The sequence below is a fragment of the Sturnira hondurensis genome, unplaced genomic scaffold (genome assembly GCF_014824575.4).
Source record: "Sturnira hondurensis isolate 20B ecotype Veracruz unplaced genomic scaffold, ASM1482457v3 Scaffold0020642, whole genome shotgun sequence".
Classification (NCBI taxonomy): domain Eukaryota; kingdom Metazoa; phylum Chordata; class Mammalia; order Chiroptera; family Phyllostomidae; genus Sturnira; species Sturnira hondurensis.
In genome coordinates, this window is record NW_028093273.1 from 5,061,266 (window position 1) to 5,088,973 (window position 27,708).

Consider the following 27,708-nt stretch of genomic DNA (forward strand, 5'->3'; position numbering starts at 1 on the left):
GCCGGCGGCGAGAGCGCTGGCGGCGCGCGCGCGGGAGCGCGCGGGCGACCGAACTAGCCGGAGTCCAGCCAGGGAGCTGCAGGCTCGCTGGGGGCCGGCTCAGCCGCGCGCGCCCCCGACGAAAAAGGGCCGGACCTTGCCCCGGTGTTCTCAGAGCTCCGCTCGCTGCAGCCCGGCCTCTCCCAACCCGGAGTTCGTGTAGCCGTGATCCTTGGGTTGAAGATCACTACCTAGGCCGCCACTGCCCCGGAAGGGGGACGGGGGCTGTGGGCTTCTCGGTTAGCGTGCTGTGGGGTTGCGGCAGGTTAGTGACAAACGCGCGCTGGGCCACCGCCTCTGCCGCTTTGCTCGGGAGAACTAGAACTGGCGCCCGGTGAGTACCTGCCTGACTCGGCAGCGCCGCGCAGCCTCTCCGAGTGGGGCCTATAAGTGTTTTCACACTGTTCCTGCGCTGCAGCACGAAGCCTTGGTTGCGTCTTGCGAGCCGCAATGGGGCTCTTACCACCCTAAATAGGCCAAGTGCACCCGTGGTGGTTTAGTGCTTTAACACCCCGCAGTTATCCTTAAAATGGGAGTCTGCCTCCCAGAGACCTTACAGGTTTTGGGGAAGTCGCAGAGGACATGACCAGTTTTTGATCCCCACGGGAGGAGGTCTTTTATTCCTCTAGCATTGGGGTTGACTACCTAACCAGACGGCCCGCCTGCCAACCATAAATGGTTTTTAAATTTTTATGTGGCTGAAAAGAAATCAAAAGAATGTTTTGTGACACATGAAAAGTATATAAAATTCACATTTCAGTGTTTATAAAGTTTTATTAGAACACAGCCACGCTCATTTGCTTATTTATTGCCTGTGGCCGCTTTCACTTCACAAAAACTGCCCGAAAAGTCCGAAACATTTAGTATCTGGCAGTTTACAGAAGTTTGCCCACCTGTAAGGCAGCAGGTTCAATCGCCAATGAGAGGGGCTGGGGCACGCAAGAAATGCAGCGTTCGTAAGTTCTAAATAGTAGAGCCGGTATTATAAATATTCTGTTTGCGGGAAGAAAATTTGAAAAGAAAAAAACTTTCCACAGGAGCGTTTACGTAAAATAAAGCTTTGAAGGTTCCGCTAGGGGTTATTGAAAGGTCGAGTGATTAGGGGAAAGAGGAATGGTTTGCATATTCAGAAACTTCAGCCTTGGAGTTCTGTTTACCAAAAGGAAGAAAAGTTTAAACAATAGTAGGAAATGACTTCCCAGCTGCGTGGAAGAGGTTAATCAACATATCTATTAAATAAATGAGTGAGAAGTCCTGAAAACATTTCACTCTTAAAAATACCAAACTGCTCTTTCAACCCTTAGAAAAGGAGAACCCTTCGTTAGCATGTGGTCAGCCGCCTTTCAGGCCCTTGTATTAGGGAGTGGCTGTATCCTGACAATCTGCTGATTCTGCACATGCCACCTCTGACCATTTTGCAGTTTGGAATGCAAACTGTACCAGATTTAGAAGTGAAATAAATGAAATATAATAAACACCAACTATGAAAAAAGGACTCAACAACGTATTTTACTTAGGGTAAAAAGAAGCGTTAAAAATAATTACAATTAGACCCTGGCTGGTGTAGCTCGGTGAATTGAGCACAGGCCTGCGAACCAAAAGGTTGCTGGTTCAATTCCCAGTCAGGGCACATGTCTGTCTCTCTTTCTCCTTTNCAGATTTAGAAGTGAAATAAATGAAATATAATAAACACCAACTATGAAAAAAGGACTCAACAACGTATTTTACTTAGGGTAAAAAGAAGCATTAAAAATAATTACAATTAGACCCTGGCTGGTGTAGCTCGGTGAATTGAGCACAGGCCTGCGAACCAAAAGGTTGCTGGTTCAATTCCCAGTCAGGGCACATGTCTGTCTCTCTTTCTCCTTTCCTTCTCCTGTGTTCAAAAATACATAAATAAAATCTTTTTAAAAATAATTAAAATTACTTAATAAAGATTTGCTTTGTATATCTTAGTTCTCCTACCCCTATGCAAATGCTCTGTGCTGCTGAGGAAAGCTTTACATTTATTGGGAGAATAAGTACATACATATCCCATGAATATGGGGGTATTTTATATTCCTAGTAATCGGATGCCCTGCACTGATGAGGCTGGAAAGTCCAGATGGTTGTCTCTCTGGAGACATTCAGTGATTAACAGTGTGCAGTTGATTAAATGTCGGTTTGCTTCATTGAGCCTGCTGCTGCACATACGTATTTAGAGACGGGCAACTCTTGATTGAAGGCTTTTTCAGTGTGATTTTAAAATACTTCTTAAAGAGGGCAGCAAGCAGTGAAATAACAAAACATGGTGCTGAAGTGGAAAGATGCTGGGCCTAAACTTAGAATTCACCTGAAGCTGCCCCCTCCATTCAACACTGTTTTTGAAACAAATTGCTTCTGGGATTGCTATACCCACTCTCTCCCCAGCTACTCATCGCAACGACAGGCCTTGCTTCTGCTTCTTCCATTTCCCCACCCTTCCTGCCACCTTGCCATCTGTTCATTGCTAAAGGACTGTGCCTAACGTGGACCCAAACACTGTCTTGGACAGGCTAAGACTGATAACTAATACAGAACTGAGGGTTTGTGTTTTGGTAAGAACTTGCACTTGACGGGGGGGAGTTCCCTCCTGAGGCCAAGAGATTTTATAATAGTAGATTCTTGATTCTCCCTCATGCTTTATTTCTGCATTGCTAGGGTTTCCCCCAGAATAATCCCCTTCAGCCTATTTTTAGGGCCACAGTAATACTCACCTGTTATTTACATGCTTTGTAATTGATAGAATATCCTTGTGTGTTGTCTCTAAAACAGATGTGTGGCAAGAGCCCAGGGGACCAACATTCCTTGCCATTCAGTGTGCGCACCAACTATACACCCATCAATAATGCATCAGTATAAAGGACATTAATTATACATGAGAGCCTCACAAGCCAGCACGTGTGCACCATTAAAAAGAAAATTTTATTGCATTTATTGGGGTGATGTTTAATAAAATTATATAGATTTCAGGTGTACAGTTCTATAACAAATCATCTGTATATTGTATTGTATGTTTATCACCCAAAGTTGTCTACCTCCATCACCATCTATCCCCCCTTACTCTCTTCTACCTCCCCCTAACTGCCTTCCCCTCCAGTAATCACCACCCTGTTGCCTGGGTCTATGAGTTTTGTTTTGCTTAATCCCTTCACCTTTTCACCCCTAACTCCTCTCCCTTCTATCAGCTATCAGCCTGTTTTCTTTATCTATGAATCTGTTTCTATTTTGTTTATTTGTTGTTTTGTTCATTACATTCCACGTAAGTGAAATCATATGGTACTGGTCTTTCTCTGACTAGCTTATTTCACTTCACATAATGTTCTCCAGGCCCATTCATGCTGTCGCAAAGGGTAAAATTTTCTTCCATTTTTTTACATCTGAGTAAAATTCTATCGTGTAAATGTACCACAGGTTTTTTAAAATTATATTTTATTGGCCCTGGCTGGTGTAACTCAGTGGATTGAGCATGGGCCTGCGAACCAAACAACCGCAGTTTGATTCCCAGTCAGGGCACATGCCTGGGTTGCAGGCCAGTTCCCAGCAGGGGACGCACAAGAAGCAACCATATACTGATGTTTCTCTCCCTCTGTCCTTCCTTTCCTTTCCCCTCTAAAGATAAATAAATAAAATCTTTTTTAAAATAAAATTATATTTTATTGATTATGCTATTAGTTGTCCCAATTTTTCTCCCTTTGCCCCCCTCCACCCAGCACCCATTACTCCCTCAGTCAATACCCCCATTGTTCATGTCTATGGGTCATGTATATAAGTTCTTTGGCTACTCCATTTCCTATACTGTACTTTACATCCCTATGGCTATTCTGTAACTACCTATTTGTACTTCTTAATTCTCTCACCTCTTCATCCATTCCCCACACCCCCACCTATCTGGTAACCATCAAAATGCTCTCTGTATCCATGATTCTGTCTCTGTTTTTCTTATTTGTTTAGCTTGTTTTTTAGATTCAATTGTTGACAGATATGTATTTATTGCCATTTTATTGTCCATATTTTTATCTTTTCTTAAATAAATCTCTTTAACATTTCATATAGTAATGGTTAGGTGATGATGAACTCCTTTAGTTTTTTCTTGTCTGGAAAGCTTTTTCTGCTGCTTCCATTCTAAATAATAGCTTTGCTGGGTAGAGCAGTCTTGGCTGTAGGTCTCTGCTTTTCATGACTTTGAGTATTTCTTGCCAGTCCCTTATGTCTGCAAAGTTTCTTTTGAGAAATCAGCTGACAGTCTTATGGGAACTCCTTTATAGATAATTATCTGCTTTTTTTCTTGCTGCTTTTAAGATTCTTTATCTTTCACCTTTGACATTTTAATTATGATGTGTCTTGGAGTGGGCTTCTTTGCATCCATCTTGTTTGGGACTCTCTGTGCTTCCTGGACTTGCATGTCTATTTCCTGCCCCAAATTAAGGAAGTTTTCTTTCATTATTTTTGCAAATAGATTTCCAATGCCTTGCTTTTTCTCTTCTCTTTCTGGCACCCCTATGATGTGAATGTTGGACTGCTTGACATTGTCCCCGAGGCTGCTTATACTGTCCTCGTTTTTTTGGATTCTTTTTTCTTCTTGTTGCTCTGAATGGTTGTTTTTTTACTTTCTTATGTTCCAAACCATTGATTTGATCCTTGGCTTTATACCCTCTACTGTTGTTTCCCTGTACATTATCCTTTATTTCAGTTAATGAGTCCTTCATTTCCGATTGGATCTGTTTTATGCTGTTAAGGTCCTCACTAAGTTCCTTGAATATTATTTTTTATACTTTTAACATTTTCCTTGAGTGTTCTTATAATTAGTGTTTTGAACTCTGCATCTGATAAATTGCTTATCTCCATCTCATTTAGCTTTTTCTGGAGTCGTGATCTGTTCTTTCATTTCATCTATGTTTCTTTGTCTCCTCATTTCGGCAGCCTGCCTGTGTTTTTTCTATGTAGAATTAGGTAGAATTGCTATGACTCCCTGTCTTGGTATCATGGCCTAATATAGTAAGTGTCCTGTAGGGCCCAGTGGCACAGCCTCCTCTATCACGCAAGCTGGGTACTTGAGGTGTGTCCTTTGTGTGGGCTGAGTCCACCCTTCTCTTGTACTTGAGCCTTGGTTACTGTGGCAGGTCAATGGGAGGAATTTACCTATGCCCATCAGCTGCAAAGATTGTCTGTGACCACTCACCACCAGCCTCCACTCTCCGTAGAGGATCAGCTGTGCAGTGGCAGGGCAGTAGTACTCCAACATGATCTGTAGCCGTCCACTGGATGCCCAGGCCCTGAAGTTTCCAGAGTTGTACAGGCCAAGGTCAGCCCCAACCTGTGTTCTGCCCACGGCCACCCTGTGTGAGGTATAGAGCAATATGAGATAGCTGCTACTATACTGGGCTTGGAGATTCCCAGGTGAAGCCAAGCTGTGAATCTAGGCTGGTTGCTGCTAGTGCTGTGTCTGGGGCCACTTAGCAAGAGGTGCCAGGGCTAGAGGCTCGCTGAGGCCATTTGTTTCTTGTTTGAAAGGATTTAGGAAATGTGAAGCTTGAGCCAAGACCAACTGTTGATGTAGAAAAGCTACTGTTAACAGCTGTAAATTGGGTGGGATAGAGACTGGAGATCTGTAGGGTAGGGTAGTGTTAGTCAGGCTGATGGAGTCTCAGAGATAGCACTCTCCTTCTGGCTCTGCGGCTCTAGCTGCCTATCTGTCTGGGAGAAAGCTGTGCCCCAGCACTTGCCTAGATGCCAGCCACTTCAGTTCCTCCCTGTATGCCACGCATGCCTTGCAAGCTGCTACCCTGGTTCTGGAGCTAAGAGGGAGTGAACCTGTATAGGTGAGTCCATGTGTGGGTTCTTTAAGAACTGCCTGGCACTCCAGAAGTTTCTTCCACTGACTCAATCCTCACTGGTTTTTGCAGCCAGAAGTTACAGGGACTTATCTTCCTGGCAGTGGAACTCTGGGCTGGGGTCTTGGTGTGGAGCTGGGACTCATTACCCCTGCGATTTCCCTCAGGATTTTTGTCCACCACGCGCATATGTGGAGCCAGCCTGTTCCATGTCTCCACCCCTCCTACTGATGTGTATGGATGTGGTTTCTTTAACTCTGTAGTTGTCAGACTTCTGTTCAACTCAATTTGTCCTGGTTCTGAGTGATGGTTGTTCTATAATTGAGTTGGAATTTTGACCTGGGTGTGTGGGGAGGTGAGCCGTGTTTACCTACACCACCATCTTGACCAGAAGTCTTTATACCACAGGTTTTTAATCAACTCATCTATTGAGCACTATCCTTTCTTTGCTCTTGGTAATAAAATGCTTCTCAGCGGCTTAGAAAGGGGAAAGAAGTTAATGTCTTTGTCTAGTTTTGCTTTTCACTTTTCCACAACTTACTAGCTATGTGACCTTAGGCAAGTCATTCCATTTTCTAGGCCAGTTTCAACTTCTGCAAAATGAAGATGGAAGCTAGGTGAATTCCAAGACCATACTTCTTTGGTTTTGAGAGTTTGATACTCTGACAGTACAAAAATGAGCAAGGTGGGGGCAAAGAATGACAAAGCTTTATGTTTCGTTTTAGGGTTTTTTTTTGCCAAGTGAGGACATCAATCTACTACTATTTACTGCCAACATAATTTCATAAGAAAAAGAACATTTATTGTCAAAAAAGTAAGAAAGGTAGCATCTCAGGATAAAGGGCACTCTTTCTCATCCCCAAAAAAAAAGAACAGTTGCCAGCCTCTGTTTTACTTTTTATCCGATCTCAGAGATTTATCAGCCTTCCTTTCTCCCACTTCCCTAATCTATCACCAGTGAGTCTCATGTAACCCCTCTTCTGTCTCCTCCTTTGATTCTATCGCTTAAAAGAAGCTGCAAAATTGCCGCTCTCCGGAGCACTTTCTGAATGGTGAGACTTTGCTTCCCAGCAACTGTGTTGCTCAGATAAACTCATAAAAAGTCTCTACAGGTTTGGACATTTCTTATGTTGACAACGACAGCATAAAAATGTATAATACTCGTGTGCTGGGGTTGTTCCCTTGATAGGCCTCCTCGGTTTGGGTGGGAGAGGTACTCAAAAGTGCAACCCTGGTACAACTCAGACACCCAGCTTGTTCAGTTAGTTTTTCTAAAGCATAGCCACTGTTGAATTCTTGTCTCACATAGGCTTTTTAATAAACGTGGAACTGAACTTTAAGGACGTGCTCTCCACTTGGAATGTTCTGGATAAACTGAGAAGCCCCCAAGGAACAACAGCAGCCCTCTCTCCACCTGGCTCTTCTCCCTGCCACCTCTTCCCAGGAGAAGCCCGCACACAGGTCAGAGAAGGGCAGCGGGAGAGCTGCTGGGAACCTGCAGCTCAGGGGCCCCTCACTCCAGACAGCACATCCCAAGTCCCGGTCACCCAACCAACGGAGTCAGGAATAAAGAGCAACTCTTCTAAGACTGGTTTCAGTGAGCTTCACCTTCTCACTTACAAATGTGAAAATGACCCATTGGAAGAGACTGCTGTGGTGAACCCTAGATGACCAAGTATGAAACTGCCCTAATAGACCCCTAAACTGACCCCCATAGACTAGGGGTCAACAGACGCCGACCTGTGGCTAAAACCTGCTCCTCTGCCTGAACATTTGCCATCAATTTCCTGATAGGGAGCACTCGCTTTCAAATCCAGTAAAGGAAATGTTACCAAATAAAAAGGAATATTATTATTCTCATTTGTTGACGTATATTATCCAAAACAATTTTACTCAATTATTATGTTTTATCTTTCACCAAAAAAAAAATCTATAGCAATTTGTTTTCTCTCTTGTTGTATAAATACTTCCATAATAACCTAGATTTTGCCTCTCGGCCTACAATGTAGTCTCTAATATTTACTACCTGTCCCATATCTAAAAAAAAATTTGTCTACCCTGGCTCTAGACCTAGGCTTTTGGGTGAGGAAATAGTACCCTTAGAGGGCATTATCTCCCCATTTCAGAAGGGGGAAGAGAGAGAGAGAAGCTATGCGGTTCACTTCATAGGGGTAGGGATCCTCTCCCAGTGATTGACTCATGCGGGTAAAAAGGCAATCTGGCTGAGGGGAGTGTGCAACTCTAGTGAGCTCTGCAGCCTAGCAGCTCTTCCACAGCCTTGAAAACAGACCTACAAGCATAGATGCTTTGCCACAGGGGCCTTTTCAGTTCACTTGACTTGGGCCTACAGGCCCTGAGCATGCACCATCTGTTGGCCCTTAGGAGGAGCCTGGCAGAGAGAAACCACTACAGGCATGCCTCATTTTATTGCACTTCATAGATGTTGCATTTTTTTACAAACTGAAGACAAGGCCCCCCTCTAGCAAAAAGATTATAACTCCCTTTATTCCAGGGTGGCCCAGAACTGAGCCCACATTATCTCCAAGGTGTGCCTATACAATGTGAAGCTGTGGATAATCCAGGGGTCGGGTAACCCAGAGATCACAGCCATCTTTCCTCCTCAGCTGGCCCTCCTAATTTAGGACTATTTCTTTTACCTCTTTAGACTTCTAAATGATAAGTATTTGACTTTTTTTTTACTTTAGGAAATTCTCGGAAGACATTGTCAAAGCTAATTATGAAAACATTTGTCATCGGCATCAGTGGGTGAGTAGTCTTGCTACAATCAGCTGGTCAACACACTCAGGGTGTCCAAAAGGTGTTTTCATGTGGACGTGGTCGGGGGAGGAGAAGCAGTGAGGATTCCTGAGTCCTGGGAAAAGCAGACCACTATTGAATGTAAAACAGTGGAGCACTGGCTACCTAAATGCTACCAGGAGGTGGGAGAGTGTCCTTACAAACAGAAAAACAGAAGAATCAATAAGCAAAGTTTTCCTACTTGATCCTTTATTTTCTGGAGCTGACACCAGAAGCAAGGCCTGATCAGATGCTGCTTTGGTTCTGGGTGGTTTCATTCTCCACAAGGCTGCTCCCCCAGCATGACATCAGAGAAAATCCATCATTTCTTTTCTGTTATGCCCAGCTTTGGACATGTGAAATATGGAACCACCTCACTGGTGGGTGTGATAAGCCAAAATGGACCTCCCACCTAGCCCCAAAGTGGAGAGAGGTTAGAGGGAAAGGAGACAGCACAGAGGAGACGTAAATTCATGATAGAGGGGCTTGCAGTGAGCCACCCCTCCATATTACTCCACTGTGCATTGAAATAAAATCACAATGAGCATATACAGTTTTATATACGTACTTGCCTTAAAATGTGCTACTTATATTCTGTGTTGCATCTGAACCCTGTGAAAGTTTTACCATAGACAAAAAATTCTTTTGTTTCCAACACAATAACTGTATTTTTAAGTCTTGATATTACCCAATTCACTTGCACCATAGTTAGTTACCTTTCTCCTCAATCCTTTCCAGCTTATTTCTTAATCATTTATTACATCAGTCTGCTCATGCCTATGGTTTTGCCCATAGAAAAACATTATCTCTGAAAGAAATATTTTTTCTTAGATATTATATATCGTTTTAAATCTTTTATTTTTTTAATGTATCTTTCTTAGTATGTTCCTTTTTTTTTTTTCCGTTCAGTGTGACAAATGGTGGGAAGACAACACTGGCTAAAAATTTGCAGAAACACTTTCCAAACTGCGGTGTCATATCTCAGGATGATTTCTTTAAGGTATCCATAAGACTTCTTAGATAATTTATTTAACTACAAAAAAATTCTAGCAGCAAAGTTAATTGAACTACATCCAAAAGCCTTTGCTGAGTGATACAGGTTTTGTAGTGAAGGTGAAGTCAATGCAGTAGAGTTACTTGTCCACTAGGTGGCACCACTATTGGTGCTGTTCTTTGATTTTATTTATCCTCATCATCTAAAGCATTTATTAGTTTATTGCCTCTTTGTTCTATAATTGTATTATTTCTACAATGCACAGTTTTTATGAGTACTTTATAATTTTTTTTCAGCCAGAGTCTGAGATAGAGGCAGATGAAAATGGATTTCTGCAGTATGATGGTAAGTAGATGAGCTTGTAAAAACATTTTGCCCTAAAGTTCATTTCTTTTGCAAACCCAAATACTTCGCTATCTGCAAAGACATTCTCAAAAGTGTGTTTAACGGTACTACAGTACTTTAAACTTACCTCTGTAAATGTTTCTGACTTATGTTCAGCTATTTTTTAAAATGAAATCTTTCCCCCAATTTTGTATTTAAAACTGAAAACGTTGAAATGATACAGATTTTTCTTCTAAAGCTGGGATAAGGTGGGTTCACTGGTGCTCTAGTCGTCCCTGCCTGGGGAGTACATAAATAACCGTGCTAACCTTTCCAGCCCTGAGTCTTACCTGGAGCAAACTTGAAGCACTCATCTGCCGAGCTTTCCTTCCCAGACCCAGCTGGGACTGGGAAGCGGGTTTTTACTTTTTTCATAGATCAAAAAGGGTAGTGAGTAGTTTTTAGATGAATGCACCTCACTCTTCTATCCAATGTAACATGGCTTTTAAGACAAAGGATTAAAGTTCATCAGAAAAAGTTTATTTTGCTATACAGCATATCATGCTAATAAACTATATTTAGTGGTATTATCAACTTTCATAATTAACAAAATGATTATTAGCAACCAATAGAGTTCTCTCGAGGAGCCAGAAAATGTTCTTTATTTTTAACTTTGATAACCTTAGAGGAAAATGTTGCATAGTCGGTTGTTACGGACACACGCTAGTTTTGAGAGGCAAAGTTCTTGACTTGCTATCTGTTTTTGTGTCTTGAGAAGCAGCCTGGCTATTTTTTTCTTCTCTTCCCCCCTTCTAAAGGTTAATAAGGAAAATTATTACAAAATAAGAGTCAAACAAGGAAAAACTGTTTTCAACAATTGACAAAGAATTATTCCTAATTTAAATGTTCTTGCAAACTGATAAGAAAAATAGTAATAGCCCAATTGAAAAAAATGTGTATGGATGTGAATAAGCTATCCACAGAAGCCACAGTTTATTTGATAATGTGCAATAAAAGGTCAACCTCAAAAGTAGTGAAAGGATTGTAGTTTACTTTTTTCCCCACTTACCTAGTAAGCAGATTTCTAAACGAATGATAATTATCTAATGATAGCACTGATGCAATAAAACAGAAACTGTCACAGGTGGGAGGATAATGAATTGGTGCAGCCTCTCTGGAAAGAGATTGAGCATATGTCCCAAAGACCTTAAAATATCCATGCCATGTGTGCAAGTGTCCACGTCCAAGAATCTATCTTAAGGAAAAATTTGAACTTTTTAGGTAAACGTACAAATTTAAGGTAAGTCAGGGGAATGTTCAAATCATTATGATAACCTCCAAAAAAGTACTATTTAAATGTTAGCTATCAAGTTTACAAATAGCTGAAGTCATTAAAATGTAATTGATAAATACCAAGTAAGAAGTTAAAAGAAGTAAAAAACACATATCTTTAAAAAATCAAAGAATGGCATAAAAATAGAAAATGAGCCCTGGCTGGTATGACTTAGTGGACCGAGCGCTGGCCTGAGAACCAAAGGTCACTGGTTTGATTCCCAGTCAGGGCACATGCCTGGCATGTGGGCCAGGTCCCCAGTTGGGGGTGCACAAGAGGCAACCATTGATGTTTCTCTTCCTCTCTTTCTTCTTCCCTTCCCCCCTCTCTAAAAATAAATAAATACAATCTTTTAAAAAATAGAAAATGATAGTAAGCTAATAGATTTAAACCAAATACATTATTAGCTACATTAAGTTAAATGAACTAAAATACTCCAAATATTAATAGACTGGATTTTTTTAAAGCGAACAACCAGCCTCTTATAAAAGATATATTTAAATAGTAGGACATAGAAAAGTAGTCAGTAAAAACCTAGAAAGAGATAGTACATCATACAAATACCTACTGAAAAAAACTGGTATATTAATATCAAAGTAAACTTTAAGGCAAAGAATATTACTAGAGATAAAAAGAGATCAATTCAACTGGAAGATAAACAACCTAAAATTTGTATACATCCAATAATATAACTTCAAAATAAATTAAGCAAAACGTGAGAAAACTGAGAGGAGAAGCAGACATATCTATAATTATTGTGGGAGATTTTACTACAACTTTCAAAAAAACCAATGGAATAAGCAGGCAAAAATCATAAGGGTATAACAGATTTGAGCAATATAAGTAACACACTTGACCAAAGTAACATATAGAACATGCAACCAACAACAGAATACACTTTTTTTCTCAAGAACACATGGAACACTAACCAGAATGGAGGCATATGCAAGGGCATGTAGCAAATCCTAATACTTTTTAATCAATTCAAGTAACAGAGATTCCCCCATCACAGAGAACTGAATTAGAAATCAGTAACTAAGGAGGAACTAGAAAAGACCTAAGAGTTTGAAAAATAATCAGTACCTTTTTTCCCTGATTTTAAAAACTTTTTGTTATGGAAAATTTTAAACATATTCAAAAGAAGGGGGGAGTTGTGGAGGGAAGAATGGAGATAACTGTACTTGAACAACAATTTAAAAAAAGAAGAAAAAGTAGGCAGGAAGGTCTAATGAATTCTCGTGAGTTCAACATTCAGCTTTTACAATGGTAAACTCTTGACCAATTATATTTTATCTATACTCTCACTCACTTTCTCCTATATTATTTTGAAGCAAATCCCAGACATCATCAGATTTTATCTGAAGCAAAACACTTCTGTCTCCCATGGGTTAAAGAAAAAAATCCCGATGAAAATAAGAAAACATTTTTAACTGAGTGATACTGAAAATATGTTAAGACTAATGGTATTTCTGGTTCTAGCCCAAATGGACCACCCCCATTGCTTGCTGCTCCTCCCTCTTACAACTAAAAATCCTGGATGGAATACAGCAGACAGAGGGAAGACTGAAAGACGGAGAGAAGAGAGCAGGCTGACTAGGGTTTTGAGTACTTGAGGAATAACATGGCTGTGAGTTATCAGAGTTTTCTTTTTGCCTCTTATACATTCAGGAAAGAGGTGCAGAGAATTGTGCAACATGGAGTCATTAATAGGTACAGACAAAAACACACAAATGGAAAAAAACACCAGGAAACCTGTTCCCTAATCCAAGGACCAGAAAAAGGGTGGCCTAGCAGAATAGAAAATTATTTTGTCCTTTTCTATTTTGTTCACCCTACTGAAGCCAAACAAAAAAGAAAAAAACATCCTTCCCTCATGGTAGCAGGGCCACATGTGGAGCAAGACTTCTAAACCCACCAACACTAGGAAGGTGAGGTGAGTTGGCCCCCATGCCAGCCATAGGGATCATATCCGTGGAGGAAACAGGGACTGGCCTTCCACCCCCACCCAGCAGCAAAGAGGCGCGATGAGGCAGTGTGCGGCGGGGCTGGTTGGTCCTGCACACATTCCTTACCCAGACAGCATCAGCTACCATCTGCAGAACTCAGTGGAGAGCTGAACTTTCACCCTTCGCTGAGCAGCAGTGAAGCCACGCCAGCACTTTCTTTTCCCTTTCTCCCCACCAGGGCAGTAACCCCCGTCCAATGTCAGGGAGGCAGGTTGCTAAACATACCCGACACCACCACAGGCGAACTCTATCTAATCTACCTGCAAAAAAAAGAACTCTATCTAAACTACCTGCAAAAAAGAAGATTAAATAGGCTTAAGAGTCTCCCCACTTAGTGCCCAAAATTTCCAGGACAAGACTGAATATTGTTTGTCGTATCAGGAGCCAGGCAAGGCTCAACTTGAGTGAGAAAAGACAATCAACAGACACTAACTTTGGGATGACACAGATGTTGAAATTATCTGATAAAGTATTTTCACGTAGTTTTATTAAAAGACATCAGTGAGCAATTGTGAACATTCTTGAGTCAAGTGAAAAATTAGACCACTTCAGGAAAGAAATACAAGATGTAAAAAAAATGCCAAGTAGAAATTTTTTTTAATTTTTTAATTTAATCTTTACTGTATTTTTTTACCATTACCATTTACTGCCCTTATGTTAATCTCCTCCTAACCTCCCCCCACCCCATTAGCTGTCATCTGTTTTCCATCTATGAGTCTCTGTTTTGCTGGTTAGTTCAGTTTGTTCATTAGATTCCACATATGAGTGAATCATATGGTGTTTTTCTTTCTGTGACTGGCTTATCTCATTTAGCATAATGTTCTCCAGGTCCATCCATGCTGTCGCAAAGGGTAAAAGTTACTTCTTTTTATGGCCAAGTAGTATTCCATTGTGTAAATGTCCCAGAGCTGTTTATACACTCATCTATTGATGGACACTTAGGCTCCTTCCATATCTTGGCGATTGTCATACTCTGGTTTCTATTCAGATTGTATAAATCTTTCGCCTTTTGCCATAGTTTGGTGATTGTATATAATGCTGCAGTGAACATGGGGGTGCTTATGTTCTTTCAATTTAGCGTGTTCCTTCAGATATATTCCCAGAACTGGGATTGCTGCATCAAAAGGCAGATCCATTTTTAATCTTTTGAGGTATCTCCATACAGCTTTCCATAGTGGCTGCACCAGTCTGCACTCCCACCAACAGTGCAAAGGGGTTCCCCTTTCTCCACATCCTCACCAGCACTTGCTTGTTGATTTATTGATGATGGCCATTCCGACAGGTGTGAGATGATAGCTCATTGTGGTTTTAATTTGCATTTCTCTGATGATTAGCGACAGAGTATCTCTTCACATGTCTATTGCCCATCCATATGTCCTCTTTGGAGAAGTGTCTTTTCAGGCCCTTTGCCCATCTTTTAATTGGGTTATTTGTTTGGTGTTGAGTTCCATAAGTACTTTATGAATTTTGTATATTAACTCCTTATCAGATATATCAGTGGATATATCTTCCCATTCTGTGGGTTGTCTTTTTATTTTGTTGATGGTTGCATTTGCTGTGAAAAAACTTTTTAGTTTGATATAGTCTCATTTGTTTATTTTTTCTTTTGTTTTCTTTGCCTGGGGAGATATATCAGTTAAAAAGTTTTCTCAAGCAATACCTGAGATTTTGCTGCCTATGTTTCTATTCTAGGATTTTTATGGTTTTGGGTCTAACATTTAAGTTTTTTTTTAATATTTTATTTATTTATCTTTTTAGAGGGGAAGGGAAGGAGAGAAGGAGGGAAACATCAATGTAAGGTTGCCTCTCATGAGTCCCCTGCTGGGAACTGGCCCCTGCCAGGAACTGGCCTGCAACCCAGGCATGTGCCCTGACTGGGAATCGAACCGCAATCGTCTGGTTCACAGGCCCACACTCAATCCACTGAGCTACACCAGCCAGGGCTTAAGTTTTTTTTTAAAGATTTTATTTATTTATCTTTAGAGGGGAAGGGAAGGATAGAGGGAGAGAAATATCAATGTATGGTTGCTTCTCGTGGGTCCCCTGCTGGGAACTGGCCTGCAACCCAGGCATGTGCCTTGACTGGGAATCGAACCGCAGTTATTTGGTCCGCAGGCCCACACTCAATCCACTGAGCTAAACCAGCCAGAGCCTTAAGTTTTTGATCCATTTTGAATTTATTCTTGTGTGTGGTGTAAGAAGGTGGTCTAGTTTCATTTTTTTCTGCATGTGTCTGTCTAATTGCCCCAGCACCATTTTCTGAATAAACTATCTTTAGCCCATTGTATGTGCTTGTTTCCTCTTTCAAATGTTAATTGATTATAAAGGTGTGGGTTTATTTCTGGCTCTCTGTTTTGTTCCATTAATTTATGTGTTTGTGTTTATGCCAGTACCAGGCCATTCTGATTACCCAAGTAGAAATTTTAGAACTGGAAACAAGCAATAACTGAAATTTCAGAATTCACTTCATGAGTTCAATGGAATAAACATGATAAAGGAAAGAATCAGTGAGCTACAAGACAAAATAATAGAAGTTACTTAATCTGAACAACAGAGAGACATAGACTGAAAAGGAAATGAACAGAAATACAGGACAATAACAAAACATCTAGCATATCATTAGAGTCTCAGAAAAAGAGGAGAATGTGGTGCTGAAAAAGTATTTAGAGAAATAATGGTATAAAACATCTCAAATTTGGCATAAGGCATAAATCTACATATGCAAGAATCTGAGTGATCCCCAAACAGGCTACACAACACTGATCGAGAAAAAAAGATAACAGCATTACAGATCCTCGAGGCACTAAAAAGATGAGGGTATTATAAACAATTTATACAAATAAATTAGAAAACTTAAATGAAATTGACAATTTACCAGAAAAACATAACTTGCTAAGACTAACAACAGAACAAAGTGAAAATCCTAGTAGCCCTATATCTATTAAATAAATTAATCCATAATTTATTTAACTAAAACCTTTATAAACACAGATGACTCAGTTCAGTACTTCTGGAGTGGGACTCAGAACATGCATTCCTAGGCAAGTCCCCAGGTGATGCTGATGGTGCTGGTCTGGATACCACACTTTGAGAACCACTTTCATAGTTACTTTTTTTTTTTTAAAGATTTTATTTATTTATTTATTTTTAAAGGAGAAGGAGAGAGAGAGAGAAACATCAATGTATGGTTGCCTTTTGTGTGTCCCCTGCTGGGAGTTGGCCTGCAGGGAACTGGCCTGCAACCCAGGCATGTGCCCTGACTGGGAATCGAACCGCGATCCTCTGGTTCGCAGGCCCGTGCTCAATCCACTGAGCTATGCCAGCCAGGGCTCATAGTTACTTTTATAGAATTATAATTGTAAGCTCAAAAAGTATGCACATTTTAGAGGTTGAAAATGACATACTTCTGTTCTTTGAAAAATTTTAAGTGCTTTATTCTTATTTACCTCTAAGACCTCTTTATATATTAAAAATATGATACCTGACTGGTGTGGCTCATGAGTGCGGGCCTGCGAACCAAAGGGTTGCTAGTTCAGTTCCCAGGCAGGGCACATGCCTGGGTTTGGGGCCAGGTCTCCAGTAGGGGACGCATGAGAGGCAACCACACATTGATGTTCCCCTCCCTCTCTTTCTTCCTGCCTTCCCCTCTATCTAAAAAATAAATAAATAAAATATTTTTAAAAATAAAAATATGAGCTCTTTACCAAAGGCATTGCAGATATTTTCCTCAATGTGTCATATATCTTTCGAACTAATTTGTAGACATTTTGTCATTCAAAAATGTTAAGATTTATGTAGTCAGAGGGTAATAGAAGTTTTAAATAAAGCAGTATTAGCCATGAGTTTAGTTGTCAAAGCTGCCAGTGGGGACATAGTATTCATTGTACTTTATTCTCTACTTTTGTATATATTTCAAATTTTCCATAATAAAAATGCTTCAAACATACTAATTTCTCAATATTAGAGTTTCAAAATGTCTAGAAGATTTGTTATTAGACTTTTTGCAGGATAAATAGCATTTGTTATTTTATACATTTATAGAGTATATTCATTATATAAAAATGTACCATAGAACTTTTATCATACTGATTTTATATTTTTGTATGTTGTTTGAAGTGCTTGAAGCACTTAACATGGAAAAAATGATGTCTGCCATTTCTTGCTGGATGGAAAGCTCAGGACACCCACAGGAATCAACAGACTGGAGAGGCACCGAGGAAGTTCCCATACTAATCATCGAAGGTTTCCTTCTCTTTAATTATAAGTAAGCATCCTCACTCAAATATTGACTGAGTGAATGGAGAGAAACCCTCATGAGCTAAATAATGCTGTTGTTTTAGGCCCCTTGACACTATGTGGAATAGAAGCTACTTTCTGACCATTCCATATGAAGAATGTAAGAAGAGGAGGAGGTAAATTTTTAAATTGCCTTTGTAGATTGTGATTCAAACGACAAATTTACTAAAAACAAGAAAAGGAATGTTACTGAGCAATGTTGTATGCCATTTTTCAAACAGGGGAAGCCTCAACTTTTACACAATGAGCAAAACCTTTTTCATAAATAATCATCTACATGGAGTAACACAAACTAGGTTTCTAAGAAAAGATCCTTATAAGAGTCATTTGGCCCTTTTCTCCTAAGTCTTCAAATGAAAGACTAAGTCTTCAAATGAAAGAATTCCTTATTGATTATGATTTTGAGTTAGTTGGCCTATATTCTGTTACAGCCTTAAAGAACACCAATTAGTATGAAGCTTAATCCAACATATCAGTATTTCTATCATTAGTTATACTGATAGTTGTCTCTTCCTTGTTTTTTTAAAAAACTAGAGTGGGGAAATGATAGTCAGTGATTTAAAAGTAATTTTTTTAGAAGACTGATTTTTGGGTGAGGGAACTAAGTCCATTTCATTGTCTTTGTAACTGACATTGAGTCTGAAAGTTTAAAATATGTTATCTTAATCCTGTTTAGATTCAGTTTCTTGTGATTTCCCCATTATCCCGACCATTATTATACTGTATGTATGTTTCTATCAACATAAAATTTCCTATATGTTTTGATAGTACAAGGGTCTACCAGCCTCCAGACCCACCAGGATACTTTGATGGCCACGTGTGGCCCATGTATCTGAAGCACAGACAGGAAATGGAGAACATCACATGGGAAATTGGTGAGTGCCTGTTTCCCTCAACAGAAGGCCTTTTTCTTGTCATTGCCTCAAACTACACAAAAACAAAGGACTTTATGAGGCATGTTTCTTGCGTATTACATTTTAAAGGAACACTTTGGCTGTGACACTCTGGGCTCCCCATCTTCCCCACTGGCTCTCCCAGCTTCTGCTGCTCTGTGTGTGGTTCTTGTCAATAGCTTGTCAATGTCTAGATGGTCATTTATTCAATAAATGTTGATTGAGTGTTTTCTGGGTATAGGTACTGCCCTGGTGATATATATCAAGGGAAATAAGGCAGACTCAGTCCTTACTGTTATGAGCCAACATTCTATTAAAGAAGCAGACATTAAACACAGTAGCTATATGAGTATATCCTTTCTAATGTGCTGAGTACTGTACAGCAAGCTCTTGGGGGACTGCCTGAGTCCCAGTGACCCAGCCATATTTACACTGTGCTGACAGGTTTAACTGGACCGAGGGAAGAGGGTTGGGGTAGAAGATCACCCCAGACAGTAGGTACATGAAAAGATCAGCACCTGAAAGAATGTTGGTGTCTTTGTCATAGACAAAAACCAAGGACAAGAGGTGCTGCTGTTAACACAGGAAAAATCCAAACCCTGTAAGGCCATAGACCAGTGGAGGACTGTGCCATTGTTCCAAGAAAAGTAGGGAGCCCTCTACAGAGAAGTTCAAACAAGGACATGACAGATACCAGGGTCTCGTTTTAGTAAGATCCCTCTGGCTATGTGGAAGGTGGACGTAGAGGGTGCGATATTGGACATATGTGCTCAATAGAACTGATGATGGTGTAGATAGAAGGGTGTGGAAAATTGAGGTGTCAAGGACAACACCTTGGAACCTGGCAGATACTATTTTGGAAAACAGAAAAGTGAAGGAGTTGCAGGTTTGTAAGGTAAGAATGCAAGTCTGTTTTGCAATGTCGTTAAGACTCTTGAAAGACATCAAGCAGTGATTTGGGAGTAAACATCTGGCTTTGAAACTGGAAAAGCCAATGTTCGTGCTGCCTCACCACCAGAACCTATAAGCAGAGACAGGGATTGAATCTTTGTGTGCACTTTGTTCAGATGGCCAGCAATTTGAGAAGGCAGTTCGTTAGGTACCCGAGTAGACGATCTTACATTTCCTTTCAAGCCAGCCTTTTTATAAGGAGGATAAAGTGTAGGTAAGGGATTTGGAATTCAGGGAAAAGGTTAAGCAGATAAAAGCTGCAGTCCGGCAATTTCCCTAACACCCTTTCATCCTGTTGACTGGTGATTTTTTTATCTGGGTCCTGGGCTGCAGAGATATTTCTCCCTGGATCACGATGGCCCAAATATCTTGATTGCTTGTCCCCTCTAGAGCACAAAGGTTGAATTGCTTATGGTCTCCTGGAGTCAGAATGGGCCACACCTGCAGTTCCTGAAACAATAGCTTCTTATATGCATTAACTACAAAGGTTATTAACTATTACTTAAAACCAAAATTTTCCAACTCTTGAGTTCTCCCATTCCATCTGTGAGCCCCAGCTCAGAGCAGACTGCTGGGATACAGAGCTCAACGCGGAGAAAACTACAGGAGGTAGAGAGAGAAGGCTGATGGTTGGCCAAAATAATCAGAACTGATGTATATTCAATTCTGAAAAGAATAAAGCGAGTTGCCCATATTGCGAGAAGCTTCATGGACTCCAAGTGGCTATATCTGAACCATGCAGAAAGCACACAGGACCTCCCCATAGTCTAGCAGCCATTATCATCTCTCCTTCAGTCAAGTTCAAACCCTTCTCCCTATCCCCAGAGCCGCTGCTGAGGTTCAAGCCACAACACTTCCAGTGTGGACCATGGCTCTAGAGGTGTCCTCTTCTTTCTATTCCTCTCTCCCTCTCCATCTAAAATACGAATCTATGTCCCTGCCTTGCTTAATACCTTCAAAGAGTTTCCCACCCTCAGTTAACACCTACATAGGCAGACATCAAAGACAGAAGCACAGCTTTGCCCTAAAACCTCATCCGTCTACTGTTCCTGACTCCTCACCTCCTTTCCACTCTGCAGCTTTTTCTTAACAGGCAAAATTCCCTCCCACCTCCTTACTTAAGCAATTTTCTGACTAGAAGGCCTTTTTCTTCAACATACATAACTTCTACTTTTTATCCCAAACTGACTATGCCAGTTTTATTAAAAATCCATATCTTCTGGGCCTGGAAAATTCTGATGCAATACACATTTGGTGGAGCCCAGACCCCCTACATGGTTTAAGAAGCTTTACAGGTAATCTTGTTGCACAAGTAAGTTGGAAAACTGCTTCCTTAAAGGATTCTTTCAGGGAGGCACCTCTTCAGTCCTCCTGAAGTGACATATGCACAATGCACTTAATTCTTTTTCTTTCTTTTTTTAGAAATAACGTTCACATCAGCTAATGCACATTTCTCTGTAATTAACCAATTTTTTACCTGTTATTTCTGACTATAATCTATTTCTCTTTATAATGGCCAGTGATTTCTTTTTACTTTATGGTTGTGGGTTCTTTGGTTAAACATACTTATTTTCAAGAGATATCAGGTGCCAAATTAAGCACTCTGTAGTAATAAAACTGTTAGCATTTGAATCGTGCCTTTTTTCTTTTTCCAGTTTACCTAGATGGAACAAAATCTGAAGAGGACCTCTTTTCACAAGTATATGAAGATCTAAGACAAGAACTTGCAAAGCGAAACTGTAAGTCCCGTCCTGTTGAAGTGGGTGGTAAAGGAACAGCTGGGATTGTGGTTCATCACATAACCAAAAATGGAGTACCAGGATGCTGATGTAAGAGTGTATCCATCCATTCATTGCTTTGGAGATAATTCAGAATCAGAGACTCTGAATGGGTTTGGGGACTTGATTATTTTTTAAGGGTGACGATAGTCACCCTATATTATATCTCTTAATAATACTTAGGTTATGTAATTTAAATATTTTAGTGGACAGTTACTATGTCAGTGACACTGAAATTATCCTCTGACCAAGTAAATTTAAAATGTTGGTGATCTTGTTTTAATGTCTAGAGCTCCCCTTCTCCTTTATTTCTCCTAAAGATTGTCCATGCCCTGGCCACGTGGCTCTGTTTGTTGGAGCATTGTCCTGTGCACAAAAAGGCTGCAGGTTTGATACTCAATTGGGGCACTCAGTAGGGGAGGCAACTGGTCAATATCTCTCTCTCTTCTCTCTCTCTCAAAGCCAATAAAAACATGTCCTCAGGAAGGGTTTAAAAAAATATCTTCCATGGATTTCTATTTCCCAAATACCTCAAAAGTAAAAATAAGACTTTATAAATTATTGAGTGCTTCTTTTTTTTTAATTTTATTTATTTATTTATCTTTAGAGGGGAAGGAGAGAGGGAGAGAGACATCAATGTATGGTTGCCTTTCGCGCATCCCCTGCTGGGAGTTGGCCTGCAGGGAACTGGCCTGCAACCCAGGCATGTGCCCTGACTGGGAATCGAACCGCGATCCTCTGGTTCGCAGGCCTGTTGAGCGCTTCTTTAAGATTGAAAAACATTTTTTTTTATCTTCACCTGAGGACATTTTTTTCATTGCTTTTAGAGACAAGAAGGGAAAGAGAGAGGAAAAAATCCCATCGATGTGAAAGAGAAACATCGGTTGGCTGCCTTCTCCTACACGCCCCAGTTGGGGATCAAACGACAACCTGGGCATGTGCCCTGATGGAATGGAATTTGCAGTCCTTCAGACCATGGGATGACACTCCAACCAACTGAGCCACACTGGCCAGGGCTCTTTAAAATTTTTATATTAGATAACACATTTTGCAAGTGACAGAAATCCTCCTAAATTTTGCTAAAGCAAAAAAAGGTACAGGGGCAGGAGTCACCGACACACATCAGTCACTGACAGACATTGTGTCTGTTGGCAGCACTGTCCTTCTAGGCCCAGCAGCCCCAGTGCAAGAGGACAGTGTATCCTTTTTCAAGGTTGTCTATGGGCTGATAAGTGTTGGAGCCGGGTGTTGGGGTAAGGGTTTGCATGTTATTCTCACTGCTTTTGCAAACATTTAAATTTTTTTTATTTTAAGCAATTATTTTATTTTTCAAGTATACTCGATGTTCATACAGCTTTATATTAGTTTCAGGTGTAAGCATAGTGGTTAGACAGTCACACTGAGTGATCTCCCCAATATTTCAGGCACCCACTGGCACCACACTTAGTTATTACAATATTATTGACTCTCTATTCCCTATGCTGTACTTTATGACCCATAACTGTTATGTGACTACCAATTTATACATCTTAATTCCTTTGCCTGGTTCACTCAGCTCCCAACACCCCTCCCTTCGAATAGTTTTTTTTTAAGCCGTTTTGCATTTTAGCCTAGCTGAAAATTCCAAGGGAAGACTTTGATCTTACTTGGGTCACGTGACTTTCTATAAACCAGTCACTATGGCCAGGGAGATGGTGTACTCTGACTGGCTAGGACTGGATCAGGTACTGATCTTATACACTGAATACACCCCTAACGCCTCCTGAATTAAAAGGAGAAAATTCTCCAAAAGGAAAGCAGGACAGGAGGTAGAAAACGAAAGGAGAAAGCATGCTGGAGAACAAAACTATAGATGTAGCTGCTGTTATATTTTAACTGAAAGGATTTTCATGGCTATCTCATGCAAAATGCGGTCATCAGCTGTCTCCGGAGAAGACAGTGTAAGTCACTCCAGCAGTGAAAAACATCACGTGCTTTTTTTTTTTAGAAGGTGGGGAAGGGAAGGAGAAAGAGAGGGAGAAAAACATGGATGTGCAAGAGATACATAATCATCAGTTGCCTCCTACATGCCCCCAACTGGGTACCTGGCCCACAACCCAGGCATGTGCTTTGACTGGGAATCAAACCAATAACCTTTTGGTTTGCAGGCCTGCACTCAGTCCACTAAGCCACAGCAGCCAGGGCAAGAACATTACATGCTTTTTTGGGGAGACACAACTGCTCTAGTCTCAATGTCATCATCTCTCAATAAGAATTAGATTGGCCATGTCCTTAGTAAATTCATGTCTGTCTAGGGGACTGAGCCCAGCCAGGCAATTTATTGATCCTACATACTCCTAATTTCAAGATCAGCCCTTTATGTAGGCATGAACCCATTTGAAGAAATTTCAGGACCATAATTAAATTACTTCTTAGTGGAACTTATAATTCTTGCCAGATATGCCTGCCCACCCCTGCCATCTGTTAGTGTGATGAAAGGCAGACTTCCCACAGTGAAGCTCAGGGCACCAGCATGAATGGATACAAAGGGCGGAGGGAGAAGGGAGCGGCTCTGCCTTTGTAAATGACAGCACCTGAGCCAAAGCCATTTTTGCAGAGGTTATTGGCTTCCTTTCTGCTCCTAATGAGGTACTTCCAAGAGCGTTTCAGCAGTTGGCCACCTAGACTTTTCCATCCTCTCAGTAACAGCCAGTGCACAGGTCCAAGTCTCCCTCGGTGACTAAGTCACATACTGGAGTTTGGCCTTACGCTCTACTTGCTGATAAAAATGAAAGGATCCTTGATCATGTATTTCAGGCAAATGGCACCTAGTTCCATACCAAATGCCAGCTTTTGCCATCTGGTCCAGGGCCTAAGAATAGCTGACATGTTTTGACAGGTGCTGAAAGCCCACAAGAAAGTACATGTCCATGAGTGTTACACCCTCTTCTTTCTTTGCCTATGTCCTAGAGGCCTGGAAGGAAATATTTAACTATACCTTTTAAGGCTATCTTGTTTGTATACTAGATGTTAGATAAAGTTTAAAAAGAAGAAAATACAGAGTGGCAAAAGTAGGTTTACAGTTGTGAGTATGCAGAAGAACACAGAACTAATTTTTGTATTATTAATATTTGTTATTGTATTTTCCAAACAAACAGCTGTACATCTACTTTTGCCCACCCTGTAGTAACAGATATGTTAAAAGAGAAATAAAATCCAAAGCAGATCAGCTTTTGCTGCATCAAGGACTTTTGTTATGTTTTTTTTCCAATTGCATAAATAAGTTACTGTATTATATTAACCCACTATCTTTCCATTTCTCCCAACCACAGTGTCCTGGCAAAGCCAGCCCGGAGGGGGCCTCAGCATAGCCAGCTTTAACCCTCGGTTCAGGACTGAGCTAGTGGGGAGGCCCTCGGACATTTCTGCCAACTACTCTTCAAGCTTCTCCTAACATCACATAAAAGTGCTTAACTAATTTTCTACTCCAAGCATATTAAATAGTAATTGTGATAAAATAATAATAACAAAAGGGAAACAACAAAGATTGGATTTAATGAAAAAATGCAACAATAAATGACCCAGGAGAGTCATTTATGACCCTTCATATCCTTTATGAAGCTATATATTTAATTCAATCCTTATTTAAATCCAGACTTTGGGGCAAAATTGAATCATTACCTGTTCTTACCATAACAAAACAGTCTAGCCACCAGCAACATTCAAACTTCCTTTAAGAAGGTTAATTTTCATCTCATTATAAAGGTATATTAATTACAAAATAAAATTTTAATGTAAGAGCAAAAGGGAAAGAATAATCACCCATATTTCCACCAGTCAGCAGTGTTAAAATTTAATGAGTACGCACCCAATGTTTTGGCTGTTCACATTCATATCTTCTATATGGTTACATAGTTTCCATGGTTAATTGCAATGGTTATTTCTTTTGTAAATCAATATTTAATACTTAATAAGCTTTATAGAGTCCATTATATAATGAAATTGAATAAAACTAATAAATAAGCTCTCCCAGGTAAAGGATTGAAGGCGAAGGCTGAGTTCTGTTTTGCTCATTGAAAGTGAATTGTAAGACTTGACTTAAACATCTTAGTGCAGAAGATGTCACACATCTACTTTCAATAGGAATAAGAAATCTCAAAATAGGCCTTGCCCATGTCACCTGCTTATTTGGAGCGTTATCACAATATGCCAAGGTTGTGGGTTCGATTCCCAGTCAGGGCACATACAAGAAACAACCAGTGAATGCATAAATGGATGGAATAACACATTAGTATTTTTCTCCCCCTCTCTCTCTTTCTCTCCATCTCTCTTTCCCTCCCTCTCCCTCCCCTTTCTCTAAAATCAAATTTTTTAATGTAATTACTGTAAGAAATTTTTTAAATAAAAGTGTAATCAAAGGTTTATATTTTTCTTTTTGGCATTTTTCTATATTGAATTTAAAATATAATATTCAATTACAAAGTAATAGTAGCATAATCGTTCAAACTGATGTAAGATTATTGAGTCATTTTCCAATTGTTGGATATTTGGCAAATAACATGCTATAAAAATATCTGCACAGATTGCTGGTTTTCTTCTTGAATTACATTAACATTTTTCAGAGTAGCAATTGCTTGGTCAAAGATTATAATCATTTTTACATTTTACATATTTCAAAGATTAAACATAATAATAAAAAATGTGTTTCTCCAACATGAGGTGTGTAATAAGAATGCAGTAGGCTTATCACTGGGTTTCTAAGTCCAAGTCACTAAATATTCAACTAGGCTTCCTTGGTTTAAGAAAAATGATTAGGGGATGGCTTGGGTGACGGGAGTGGTAGGGGAGAAATGGAGACAACTGTACTTGAACAATAATAAAATAAATAAATAAAAAGTAAAAAAGAAGAAAAATGATTAAAGCCATGATTGATATGGCTCAGCTGGTTAGGCATTTCACAAAGCAAAGGACCGAAGGTTCGATTCCTGGTCAGGGCACGTGCCTGGGTGCAGGTTCAGTCCTTGATTGAGGTGTGTATGAGAGGCAATCGATCCGTGTTTCTCTCCCTCTCCTTCCTCCTTTCCCCTCTCTCTAAAAACAAATAGTTAAAATCTTGGTTTTAGAAAAGAAAAATGATTAAAGGTAATAATACTTATTCCCCCAATTCAGGCACAGCACTTCAAAACAAGAATTCTGTAGCCGGCCACCTTTTGTGATATACTCTAGTTTTCAAACTATTTCATTCCTTGAAGTCAAGGATTACTATACCAATTGCAAGTGACATTGGATATCTGATCTTAAGATAGGCTTAAATTTAATGCAAGGGTTAAAAGAATGAGATTTGGACTCTATTTAGGTCTATACAGAAAACCAGCATTTCTGTCTCCAGAATCCCTGTAATCTCTTTTTTAAATTTTTATTTATCGATTTTTTGAGGGTGGGAAAAGAAACATCAATTTGTTGTTCCACTTATTCATACATTCACTGGTTGATTCTTATATGCGTCCTGACCGGGGACCAAACCCAAAATCTTGATGTGTGGGGACACTGTTCTAACCAACTGAGCTAGCTGCCCAGGGCTAGGGTTCCTGTAATCTTTACAGCCTTAGAATACTGTTGTTAGTGTGAAGATTTCATAAGATGAGAATTGGAATTCTCCACTAACTTCTATCCTATTTATTCCCAAGGTCTGCAAGTAACAGCACACAAATAGAAGGCACTGAATTCTTCCCGGGCGAATTCAGAAACTTTACGAAGAACCATATTCAAGAACCTTAACCAAGATGTAATGTGTGCTTTGTTCTAATGACAGCTGTTGTTTCGTTTGTTCTAGCACGCAGGATTTCCCAACACGTGGAGCAGTAAACAGTTATCCATGACAATGGTCAGGAATTTATGTTAATGAGTTGTCCTCACTCCAAGGAGCACTGTAGATATAGACTAGCCAATGAACTGTGATGTCAGTTCCTCTCTACCTGTGATTGTCAAACTTTTCTAAATGAGCCAGAGTAAGGGATAAGATTTACCTCACAATCCAGTGTAAATGTAATCTGTCATTTGTGTGTATACGTGTCTACATTTGTATGTACGTTTGTTCTCTGTGTGTGTGCATATACGTGTGTGTGCGTGCACATGAGTATCATAAAACATTTACCTTATATGCGATGTACTCTGGTGCTTTTCTATTTTTTATGTTTTTTAAATATTAGTTACTCTCCCATGTCAATGTCCACCTCCTGCAAATAATGGCATTGCCAGGAGTACCAGTCCCATTCGACAAATCAACAATTTCCCACAGCAACTTTTGTGTGTGCTTTGTCATTGTTGGTTCTGCCATTGGTTTTTGCTTATATCTAAAACCACTGAATGGTTGTGTCACTTACGCGGAGACATTGTTACAAATAGGGTTTTCCCCTGTGTTTTATTTCATTTTTGTGAAACCAGTGGTCTAAAATCACAGAACTAAG

General features: G+C 40.1%; 1 protein-coding gene across 4 annotated transcripts; it reads left to right on the plus strand.

Annotated features, from left to right (window-relative positions):
* The first annotated feature begins 47 nt into the window (after positions 1-47).
* NMRK1 (nicotinamide riboside kinase 1) lies at positions 48-27,539 on the plus strand. 4 transcript variants are annotated; one of them, XM_037030349.1, is made up of 10 exons: positions 53-373; positions 7,201-7,352; positions 8,597-8,657; positions 9,597-9,687; positions 9,978-10,026; positions 17,461-17,608; positions 17,685-17,756; positions 18,409-18,515; positions 21,140-21,223; positions 26,929-27,539. In XM_037030349.1, the coding sequence occupies exons 3-10, from the start codon at positions 8,629-8,631 to the stop codon at positions 26,952-26,954; spliced, it is 606 nt and encodes a 201-aa protein (XP_036886244.1). In that variant the 5' UTR covers positions 53-373; positions 7,201-7,352; positions 8,597-8,628; the 3' UTR covers positions 26,955-27,539. The 4 variants fall into 4 exon arrangements, with proteins under 4 accessions (XP_036886246.1, XP_036886242.1, XP_036886243.1 ...); XM_037030351.1 differs by lacking the exon at positions 26,929-27,539 and having other exon boundaries at positions 48-375; positions 7,311-7,352; positions 21,140-21,676; XM_037030347.1 differs by lacking the exon at positions 26,929-27,539 and having other exon boundaries at positions 48-373; positions 21,140-21,675.
* The last annotated feature ends 169 nt before the right edge of the window (positions 27,540-27,708 follow it).

Coding starts and splice junctions, on each gene's coding strand:
- NMRK1 (XM_037030351.1), top strand. CDS start 8,629: ATGAAAACATTTGTCATCGGCATCAGTGG. Junction 10,027..17,460: donor TGGATTTCTGCAGTATGATG/GTAAGTAGATGA, acceptor TGTTGTTTGAAG/TGCTTGAAGCACTTAACATG. Junction 18,516..21,139: donor GAACATCACATGGGAAATTG/GTGAGTGCCTGT, acceptor TTCTTTTTCCAG/TTTACCTAGATGGAACAAAA.